General features: G+C 43.8%; 1 protein-coding gene across 1 annotated transcript in view; it reads left to right on the top strand.

Moving 5' to 3' along the window:
- Positions 1–297: 297 nt before the first annotated feature.
- Positions 298–10,933, top strand: part of vwde (von Willebrand factor D and EGF domains) — a 38,115-nt gene continuing 27,479 nt past the window's right edge. The window contains exons 1-7 of the mRNA XM_058053324.1: positions 298–484; positions 3,766–3,956; positions 4,567–4,798; positions 4,892–4,969; positions 7,255–7,487; positions 7,555–7,644; positions 8,073–8,217. Coding sequence (XP_057909307.1) covers positions 358–484; positions 3,766–3,956; positions 4,567–4,798; positions 4,892–4,969; positions 7,255–7,487; positions 7,555–7,644; positions 8,073–8,217 — 1,096 coding nt within the window. The 5' untranslated portion in view covers positions 298–357. The remainder of the gene's footprint in view (positions 485–3,765; positions 3,957–4,566; positions 4,799–4,891; positions 4,970–7,254; positions 7,488–7,554; positions 7,645–8,072; positions 8,218–10,933) is intronic.

Here is a 10,933-nt window from a genome sequence, read left to right as displayed (position 1 = left end):
TAATGTCAACTTTTTAAAAATCACATAATTGGGTCTTTCTTATCTCCTTATTTTGACTTTCTATCTCATAATTCGAACTCACCATTGGGATTGTGCTTCTTTCACTGGCGGAAACGGGCTTCCATAAAAAAAAAGTTACAAACCTGAAATAAAAGTGTGTGTTCTGTCAGATGCGCGCAGTTCTAGGGGTTCAAGAAGTGGTGCGACACTCCCGCCCCTCCTGGCGCTCTGTATGCGGCAGCTTTACGCAGCGTGCTCAGCCAGCCTCCAGGCTGCAGTCCGCCGCCGTGTTGGAGCCACAGAAGCCGGACTCTATCACGCCACGACAGCCGAGGTGCCCCCGCAGGAAGACGGACGATGAGGAGGTGGAGGAGCACAGACACCGCAGGAGGAACCAGAATCATGACGATCAGATTTAGACCGCTTGTGAAACTTCTCTGGTGTTTGACGTTTTCACTTCCTCACGCAATGCGCGCACAAGCAGGTAAGTTTTTTTTTTGAACATTAACAACACAGCCAATGCCCAACTGCACCTAAAATGACAATTTTCAAGATGTTTTGCTAATGTGGCAAAGTGAGTGCATATATGAGTGCTGCTAAAATGCCACCAGGGGATCTGTCATCCAAGGACAAATAGCTCCAAGCCTGCTTCTGTCCAAACCTTTTAAGAGTACAACAGGTGAGGAGTGATGTGTCTAGGTGCCGAGTCTGTCAGCACCTTTCATAGTATCTCCATCAGATCTGGTCTGCCAGTCAACACTCTGACACACAGTCGGGCGATATCACCTTTCATTTGACCTCTTGGGTCAAGGGGGTGGGGGCATTGCCGCCTCTTTGAGGTTGAGACCAGATAATTTTACTGACATCTACCTTACAGGGTGGTAAATTGAAGTCCACAATCTGACCAATCATAGGTACACCTGCACCTGCACAAGCCAATCACAACCATTAAAGAAATGCATGTTTGTAATCCACCATAATGTACTCACATGGCAACTGGTTCAGTATCCTTGCGGTATGGAATTACCTCCCATTTGCTTTCATTGCAAATGGGAGGGCAACGGGGTGTGCGGGGACTGCTGGGGTGCTGGGCACTTGTTGGGTGCACTCAGGGGCTAGGGGGGTCGGGGCCAGGTGGGTTGACTGGCGGGGTTGGTAGTGTGCTTCAGCAATGTCCTGGGGTTTTGCTGGGGTGTCCGATGTTCCCACTCTTCTTTTGTTGTTTTGTCTTATGTAAGATTCTGTGATTATATGTGTGGAAAAAAATCACTTTTTGAATTGGTAACTGCTATGGTGTGGAGAAGGGGTAGGATTTAATAAGCTTTGCTTCTTCCTGCTCCTTTTCACACATGTGTAGTAATGAGGTGTTGTGTGTGTGCATGTATGTGTGTATGTATGTGTATATATATATATATATGTAGATATGTGTGTATGTATATGTATGTATATATGTGTGTATGTATATATGTGTGTATGTATATGTGTGTGTATATATTTATATAGATATTGTAAGTGTATCGTAAGTGTATATGTGAGAAAGAATAATGAAACATAGTATGCATGTCTGAAATAAATTCATTAATTCATTCATTCATTTTCTACCACTTTTCCTTACGAGGGTCGCGGGGGTGCTGGAGCCTATCCCAGCTGTCTTTGGGCGGGGTACACCCCGGACTGGTCGCCAGCCAATCACAGGGCACATATAGACAAACAACCATTCACACTCACATTCATATCTATGGTATGATTTGGAGTCGCCAATTAGCCTAGCATGTTTTTGGAATGTGGGAGGAAACTGGAGTACCCGGATAAAACCCACGCATGCACAGGGAGAACATGCAAACTCCACACAGAGATGCCCGAGGGTGGAATTGAACCCTGGTCTCCTAGCTGTGAGGTCTGCGTACTAACCACTCGACCGCGGTGCAACCCCCTGAAATAAATTAAGAAAAGAAAAAAAAGAAAGAAAGCGCTAGTTATGGAAGGGGGAGTAAGACATCTTCCTTTAATACGGGCGTACAAAACACAGATGTTTTTTAGTAGTCAGCACAGAGATGCCCGAGGGTGGAATTGAACCCTGGTCTCCTAGCTGTGAGGTCTGCGTACTAACCACTCGACCGCGGTGCAACCCCCTGAAATAAATTAAGAAAAGAAAAAAAAGAAAGAAAGCGCTAGTTATGGAAGGGGGAGTAAGACATCTTCCTTTAATACGGGCGTACAAAACACAGATGTTTTTTAGTAGTCAGCAGCACATTCTAAAAATACAATTTAAACTAAAACTACAGAAAAATAATAATTCATTCATTTTCTATAACGTGTAATTCTCACTAGGGTCGCGGGGGTATGTTAGAACCTGACTTTGGGGCGACATATGGGGTACACACTGGACTGGTCTCCAGTCAATCCAAAGGCACATATGTCAAAAACCAACAGCAAAAACGCAAAAATCAGCAGCAATTTATATAAAGTTCAAACAATAAGAGTGAAAAGTTATTTAACTTGATCAGGGACGACATACTATAAAGATTAATAATTGCATTGATTTTGCAGCATAGAATGGAAATATTAAAGACAAAATTATTTTTTTAAATGTCATAATTTGAGAAACAAGACAACAAATGAAATTGTAATTTTTTGAAAATTAGGGTATGAGGATAAAGTCAAAATATTGGCCATAAATAGGGGAATAAATTCATAATTTCAAGAAGAAAATTTACAAGAAGAAAGCTGAAATAGTTGAAAAAATTCGGGAAATTAGGTTGGGGAAAAAGTTACACGTCCATAATATAATTAAAAGAAAACCCACAAAGGGGGGGGGGGGGACTATACAAATGGGGAAAAAAGAGCAAAGAGCGAAGTTGATTAATAATATGCTTTTTCACACATATCAGAAAGCTGAGATGCAGTTTTTTTCATTCATTCAATAATTGTCTATGCCGCTTAGTCACCAATTACAACATATGAAAGTGGTCCTTGCATCCTCTCATTTTTCACTGTGTCGCCCTGACTGGAAAAAGTTTGGACACCCCATGTCAAAACCCATGGAAGAGTTTTTTTTTTTAAACAATATTGACATGGGGCGGCACGGCGGTCGAGTGGTTCGCACGCAGACCTCACAGCTAGGAGGACCAGGGTTCGATTCCACCCTCGGCCATCTCTGTGTGGAGTTTGCATGTTCTCCCCATGCATGCGTGGGTTTTCTCCGGGTACTCCGGTTTCCTCCCACATTCCAAAAACATGCTAGGCTAATTGGCGAATCCAAATTGTCCATAGGTATGAATGTGAGTGTGAATGGTTGTTTGTCTATATGTGCCCTGGGATAGGCTCCAGCACCCCTGCAACCCTAGTGAGGAAAAAGTGGTAGAAAATGAATGGATAAATGAATATTGACATGTATTTAGAAAAACTGCCATAACGTCACCTGAACTGGAGACAATTTGGCACCAAGAATGAACTGCCGGCTGCTGCACACAGTGACAGTCCATAAAACAGCACATTTTTGGAGCTTCACCGTCTTGTGGGTCACAGAAAGGGAAATCCCAGAGGAATCACGACTTAGTGTATGGTGTATTAGTGCTAAAAGGATCCCGATCGAGCAGATTCATAGGGTAACCAAAATATTAACGTGATATATTGTTGTCTATAACCCATTCACGTTGATCATTGTTGTCTTTGTCATGGCAGAATTTGTGGTCCAGCTCTTCCACTGGCTCTTATCACTCATGAAAGTTCCTCCATACAGAACATTTGTTCTTCCCCTTGCAGTTCTCCCTCCAGAGTGTGCACCGGGGGGCCACTCTGTGCTCCAGAACCCGTACCGCAGCACCACTTTCAGCTCCAGCTGGCTGCTGCAGGCGGCCCTGCAAGACTTCATCTGTGACCACTCACTGGTGCCCGGCTGGTACCAGTTCCAAATTTTTGACAAGCCGGCCATTATGCCCACCCAGTGTGTGGAGGTAAATGTCTCACAGCACCCCCTCCTCCAGTTATTTCTGTGTAACTATTTTGTAGAACTGTTCGAATCCCAACCTCAGCCGAAGCCATGTTATTTTTTACTTTTATTGCCTAAAGAGAACCTCTGGTGTAACAATGTTGGCTCGCATCAGAATAACATGAAGAGTTCCACAGAGAAAAAACATCTGGACAGATACTTTAAGTAATTAAGATATCTTTCACATACAGTAATTAGACTCCATAAATCACAGAATCCACTTAGTTGTCCAATGTTTCCTACTGCGACCTCCGTGTTTTCTCCCCGTCAATCATTTTTATGGCTAAATTCACTGTTTTCAATTACAAGCATAAATGCATCTGCCTAAATAACACTCACACATCTGTCAGTGTGTGTAGTTTGTGCAAGGACAGTGTGTCTCATTTTTCACGTGCGTCCCGCTGTGAGAAGCCTGCAACAATCTAGTCGAGGTGTCAACTTCCCTCCAGCTTCCCAGGGCATCCCACTCTTCCATGGGTGATGGATAGCCACACGGCTGGGTGTATAGTAAATCGCTTGGTGATATGGGAGAAGAACCTGCTTTATCAATGAAAACTATGTGAATGCTCTCTCAGGTGAACCACTGCGGGACCCAGGCTCCAGTGTGGCTGTCCCTGGGAGAGGGAGAATCCCTGCCGGGCCCACTGGAGCTCAGGCAGCTGACGGCCTGCGCCTCGTGGCAGTACTTCCCGAGCAGCAGCAAGGAATGCTGCTCGTTCCGCATCCCGGTGTCTGTCCGCAACTGCGGAGACTTCTACATTTACCTGCTGCAGCCCACACAGGGATGCATGGGCTACTGTGCACAGGGTGGTGTATATAAATCCATGCAAATAACTCAGGTCCTATACGAGCAAAAGTCCCGGGACACACTTCATCATATTCTTTTCTGCTTTTTGATAGAAATGCCAGACATGTCACCCACAACATCGCTGACCTGTAGTCCCGGGGAGGTGAACAGGGGTGGAACATGTACAGCAAGTGAGGGCCTTTTTCTGTTTTTCCTCCTTTTGTAGCTCGTGCCTGTCTGCTCCTGTTAGGTCAAACAGCAAAACAATCAGCAGGTCAGGAATGCACCACCGCCCGCCGGCCCCCTGCTCGCGGCTCTGCTATAATGAGCCAAGCATGTGTCTCGGCCTCCGGCGGGTCTGGTTTCCATAGTAACAGGTTGTGCTCTGCCAGGTTGTGAATCATGCCAGGGTATGTTTGCAGGAAGCTGGCACAGGCCTAGGAAGGGGGGATGAGGTGTTTATGACCCAAACTTTAAAAATATTGATCAGTTTTTACCTCCACCAGGGAGGCGGTAAGGAGGTGCTAGAAACCTCTAAAGAAAAATTATTTTTTGTTTTGTAGTCATCATTATGCATGAAAAAAATATATTTTCACCTTCATTTGGATTTCAATTCACAAGAAAAGGTGAAAAAAGGTATGAAAAGGTTAATTTTTTTTGTCATGATCTTGCACTCATCTATATTGCACATATAAGCATCTGAATTCACTAAAAACACATTTAGGTGCTGATATTTCTCTCAAATCTCATCAAGTCAAGTTCTAGTTTATTGCAGAGTTCTCAAAACTTACCGAGCCTATATTTTGCTATGATTAAATATGTTAATCAGATTAATCACAGCGGTATTTCATTAATCATTGTGATTAATCAATTAAAACTGTGATTAATTATGTGTTTTATGATGCGGTCACGATTAATCAATAAAACCTGTGATTAATCTAATTAATATATTTAATCATTTGAAAGCCGTAGTTATTTTTCCTCATAATTTGGGATGTCCGATAATTATCGGCCCGATGCTAGCCCAAAACTAATCTGATATCGGGTGATATCGGTATCAGGATCTTCCCTTTAATGGGAACTTTAATGGGACAATATCAGCATATCGGTTATCGGCAAAAAAGCCAATACTGGACATCCCTACTCAATATATATTTCTTTTTCTCAAAATGTTTCTTTTTTTTCTGAACTGAATGTTTTATATATTGTTAAATTGTGTTTTTAGAATGTGGTGTATGGAGGACCAAAACTGCCAAAATAATACATAAATAAATAAATAAAAGTGAAAATAAAAACAAAAATGAAAAAAAATCAAAAAATTAAATACACAAAAATAAATATAAATGGAAATAAAAAAAATAAAAAAAATATACATAAATAAATAAATAAAAGCAAAAATAAATACAAAAATAAAAAACAAGATTCAAAAATTAAAAATAAATACAAAAATAAATGTAGAAATAAATAAAAATAAATATATAAATAGAATTACATATCAATAAATAAATAAAAGCACTCTGCTCTCATATGTATTTATTTCATGCTGCAGACAATGTCAGCTTGAAATGCAGAAGGAAAAACTATTCAAATGAGGGGGCGGTCCTAAGTGTGTCTTGGGTTGAACTGTTCGCCTATTGGTTGATCGACATGTGAGTGCGAAAATCGACTAGGTATGCCTGCAAACAGCCACAGCAAGAGGAAGTCACCACACCACTCTCAATGGCGGTAAATATGGCTGCAATCTCCAGGGATCTCCGTTTGCTAGCAGATATTTCGGATAATGCTTCCCCGGATTACCTGCTTTTCCGGGTGGAAGCCTCATTGGAGCCTGATCTCTCTCCTCCCCGACGGAGCTTTTTCGCACTCACATGTCGATCAACCAATAGGCGAACAGTTCAACCCAAGACACACTTAGGACCGCCCCCTCATTTGAATAGTTTTTCCTTCTGCATTTCAAGCTGACATTGTCTGCTGCATGAAATAAATACATATGAGAGCAGAGTGCTTTTATTTATTTATTGATATGTAATTCTATTTATATATTTATTTTTGTATTTATTTCGACATTTATTTTTAATTTTTGAATCTTGTTTTTTATTTTTGTATTTATTTTTGCTTTTATTTATTTATTTATGTTTATATTTTTTCATTTTTGTTTTTATTTCATTTATATTTATTTTTGTGTATTTAATTTTTGTATTTTTTTTCATTTTTGTTTTTATTTTCACTTTTATTTATTTATTTATTTATTATTTTGGCAGTTTTGGTCCTCCATAGTGGTGCTGCCCAAATTGTTTAAAAAAACACAGCCCCTTTGTATAATTTGGACACCCATGGTGTAGGTTCTTGCTATGTTTTGTTCCTTTGTAGCCAGGAAAAAAGTACATTATTTAAAACTGTTCCTAGCTATGAAGATCCCAGAGGAATCTACTAGGATATAAAAGTAGAGAGAAAAACAACCTTTTTCTTTCTTCAGCCAAGCAGCCTCCCATTCCGTCTATGCCGGTTATCGTCCCTGAGTGGACAGGGGGCGGCGTCCACCTGAAGTGCAGCTTCAACAGCAGCTACAACAGCTCTTTGGGCCACGTGGTGGCCTGGACCCGCTCCTCAGCTCAGGGCGAGGCCAGGGAGGAGCTCAAGCAAGAGACCACCGTCCAGACGTGGGCCCTCATTGAGCTGGATGGCTTCAACCTGCGTCTGGGAGACAAGGTGAGGCCATGGCCGGCTCCCAGAAGACACCACCGAGCACTCAACAGTTGTATTCTTCTGTTTTCAGATTTACTGCTCCACCTTCAGTTTCTTCTTGGACTCCCCAAACGTCCGCAGTGCTTCAGTGGAAAGTCAGGAGTTCTTTGCTGGGATTCGGGTACATTCCAGGGTTTTCACTTCAAATTGATGCAGTGACAATGTAAATCTGCAGGACCATGTTTATTGGCAGTTAGTGACATGTAGATTACTGTTGGGGCCCAACACAAATTAATTTGGACCACCACATATAGTTTGCCCTCTCTACAATGAGACACCGTACAATGAGCCTGAATGTAGCTTCTCATTCCAACTCTGTACAGTAGATGTCATTGTAACTCTGTTTCTTACACCTCATGTGCACCTCAGAATAAGAAGATGTAGCAGGAGAGATCTATGTTTCCAGCTTAGCAGTTTTGTCACTATATTTAGCGAGTATTTGTTTTTTTTGACAAAAAAAGCTACTAATGACAAATCTAGTGAGTTTATAACAATAAAATAGACATTATTCAACCACTAAGGATGTTTTTTTAAAAATGTCATGTGCAGCTGAGACCAAACGTGAGCAACGTGTCCGAGGATGGGAAGGTATATGAGCTGATGGTCGAGAGCACAGTTCCCATCCCATGCCTGGAGGAGTCATCCTCTTCGGAGCAGTGCACTATCTCCTTGCAGCTCAGCACCAAAAGCCAAGGTGGCTGACATCTATGTAGCTTACTCACTAAGCTAGATGATATTTACCCATAATAGTGTTCAATGCTTGATATAAGCAATATAAACAATCAACAGCACACTGATTAGTGTGTGTTGTGTTGCAGACAGGGGTGTGGAGCCACATCAATTTTTGTGGCTCCGGCTCCGGCTCCGGCTCCGGGCAAAATGGTGTGGCTCCTTGTGGCTCCGGCTCCGGCTCCGGCTCCGGCTAGGTCTATTTTTCACCAAGTTAAAGAGTAACTTATAGCGCATTTTAACGGTTTTGAGCAAGCAAAAACAGCCTTTTCTTTTCTCATCGAATGTATTTTGTATTAACCAACACATCTTTACAGAAAAATGGAACCATGTTGCCCAAAATCGCTAAAACATGGGAAAGACGTAAAAGTGAGTCATTGGCTTTCACAGCAACTCAGAACTTTTCACATCATGCATCTCTCACTGCAAGCACTCGCGTTTTACTCATTGGAACGTATGAGGAGCATTGCCTCCACGATGTCTTCCTTCATCCGGGATCTAAGGTCCGTTAGCAGAAGTTTCATGGCCGAGAACAGCCGTTCGACTGACACTTGTGTCGTGGGTAGAGCGGCCAGGGCGAGGCTGGTCGTCTGAACGGCCGCTGGGTACTTGCCGATGATGCTCCAGACGTCTTTTCCCTTCAGTCGTCCGAGATTCTTCATCTCATGCACTGCATCCGTCACCGAAGAGGGTGTTTGCATCACTGCATGACGCCCGCGTTCGAGCCGGTCCAACTCCTGTTCAAATGGGTCGTCTTCTTGCTCGGAGCTCGCGCTGCTCAGCTGATGCTCTGCTGCAGTAGAAGCTCCAGAGTTCTCTATGTGATGAACCCTGTGAGCGATCTTGATGAAAGCATCTTCGGCACGTTGCAGTCTCTCGCCTAGTAGGATCCTGTACCGGGCGTCGGCGAAGACGGCAGCCAACACGGCATCCGACTCGAGCAGTGTCTCTTCCCGCCCTCGCATGGAGGAGGCGATAGCGGCGCCGATGCCCCCTTTCTTCTCCAGTCCGTCCCGCAGCTTCAGCCACTCTTTGAGAAACGTCCCTGGTGTGAGCTCACTGCTCTGTAACCGAATGGTCACGATGTATGGGTCCTTGAGGACGTCAGCAAGTTGTTGGATTCGCTGCCATTTTTCGTCCGACAGGTGCAAGTCCGGCGCGACAGCAGCATAATCTTGCACCACCTCCCGGAGTTCCAGCAGGCGGTTCACCATGGCGTAGCTGCTGCCCCACCTTGTTGGCACGTCGATGATCGGGAGCAGATGACCTTTCTTTTTCAGAGATGCCACCATGTTCGGCGCCCTGAGCTTCTTCACGACGCTTCGGGCATGCTCCAACACCGCATGTGCACCTCGTTGCTTCAATCCGTCGCGTACAGCCAGCTGTAGGGTGTGAACACCACATCGCGTCATGTGGACATTGGTGTTTGCGCCAGCTGCTGGGCGCGAGCCTGTGGACGTGTCGAAGTGATCCACAATCAGGTCGCGGAGTGTTTCGTCATCACCAACCTCGTCCTCTTCTTGATCTCCCTGATCATCCGCACTTCCCTCCTCTAGCAATTCACTGCTCCTCTCTTCATCACTCTGGTTCAATAGCTCTACGGTTTTCACCATCGCCCTGGCATTGTCCGTGACCACAGCAAGCACTTGATCTTTGTTGAGCTCGTACCTCTCCAGCGCTTTCTTGAGCAGCTCCAGCATTTCCTTCGCAGTGTGCTTGCCGGCACAGTCCGTGACAGCTAGTGTCTTGATTGTCGGCTTCCCGTCGTGAAAAAACTGGGCGTTGATAGCCAGGTAACTGGAGCCAAGCCGGGTTGCTCCGTCCATCTTCAAGTACACGGGTTTGTTCCTCATGATGCTGATGAGGCCAGACTCCAGTTGCCGAGCCCGATTGATCACCATCTCGCGAACGGCGTTCCTGTCCAGGCTGACGTGCAGCTGCCTCGCGATGGACCCGGCGATGGCACCGAAGCCGGCCGAGGACGAGAAGAAGGAGAGCGGCAAGGAGTCCTTTACCACCATGCTCACAAGTCCGTCGGTGAACTCGCTCTTGCTGATATTCAGTGTCACTTTCGAAGACGTGATGTACCTGCCGGAACCAGAAATAATTTGTTGTTTTGGGACACACATGTGCACGATTTTTTTAATTACAATAATTTTCGGCGAAGATGAAATTTAGATGTTTCTTGAAATTTAGAAAGGCAAGTCAACAACAACCGAGTGACAACAACCTTGTCAGCGGGCCCATATAACGTCGAGTCTACAGGGGGCATGCCACGACAAGTCGACCGCAAAGTAGGGCGTTTCAACACCCGACCCTCTCAGAATACAACAAAAATTCGTCTGTTGAGTTGTCATGGTCATGGATTTGAAATTTCCCAATCTTAGATCAATAGAGTTCAAGGTTATGGAGCTATATCTAGTTCAAACCACACAAATTTTTTAAAACGAAGTTCTTAGAAAATATATAGGTATCAGGAGAGCTAAGGCGTCTATGTAGCTAGCAGAAAAAAAACTCACTCGAAAGTCCATTTCACATTCTTAAAAAAATGGATTTTAGATATTTTTGTAGCAAATTTCAAAAAGAGGTTAATGCCATTTTCATTATTTGAATTAATCTCATAAAAAGATGACCCACTTTTTTGGAGAAATGCACGTCACATCAATGCTTACTTAATCCTC

The sequence above is a fragment of the Doryrhamphus excisus genome, chromosome 17 (assembly GCF_030265055.1).
Source record: "Doryrhamphus excisus isolate RoL2022-K1 chromosome 17, RoL_Dexc_1.0, whole genome shotgun sequence".
In the NCBI taxonomy this organism is placed as follows: domain Eukaryota; kingdom Metazoa; phylum Chordata; class Actinopteri; order Syngnathiformes; family Syngnathidae; genus Doryrhamphus; species Doryrhamphus excisus.
Note: the sequence above shows the minus strand (reverse complement) of the source record. Positions and strands in the feature narration are given on the sequence as shown.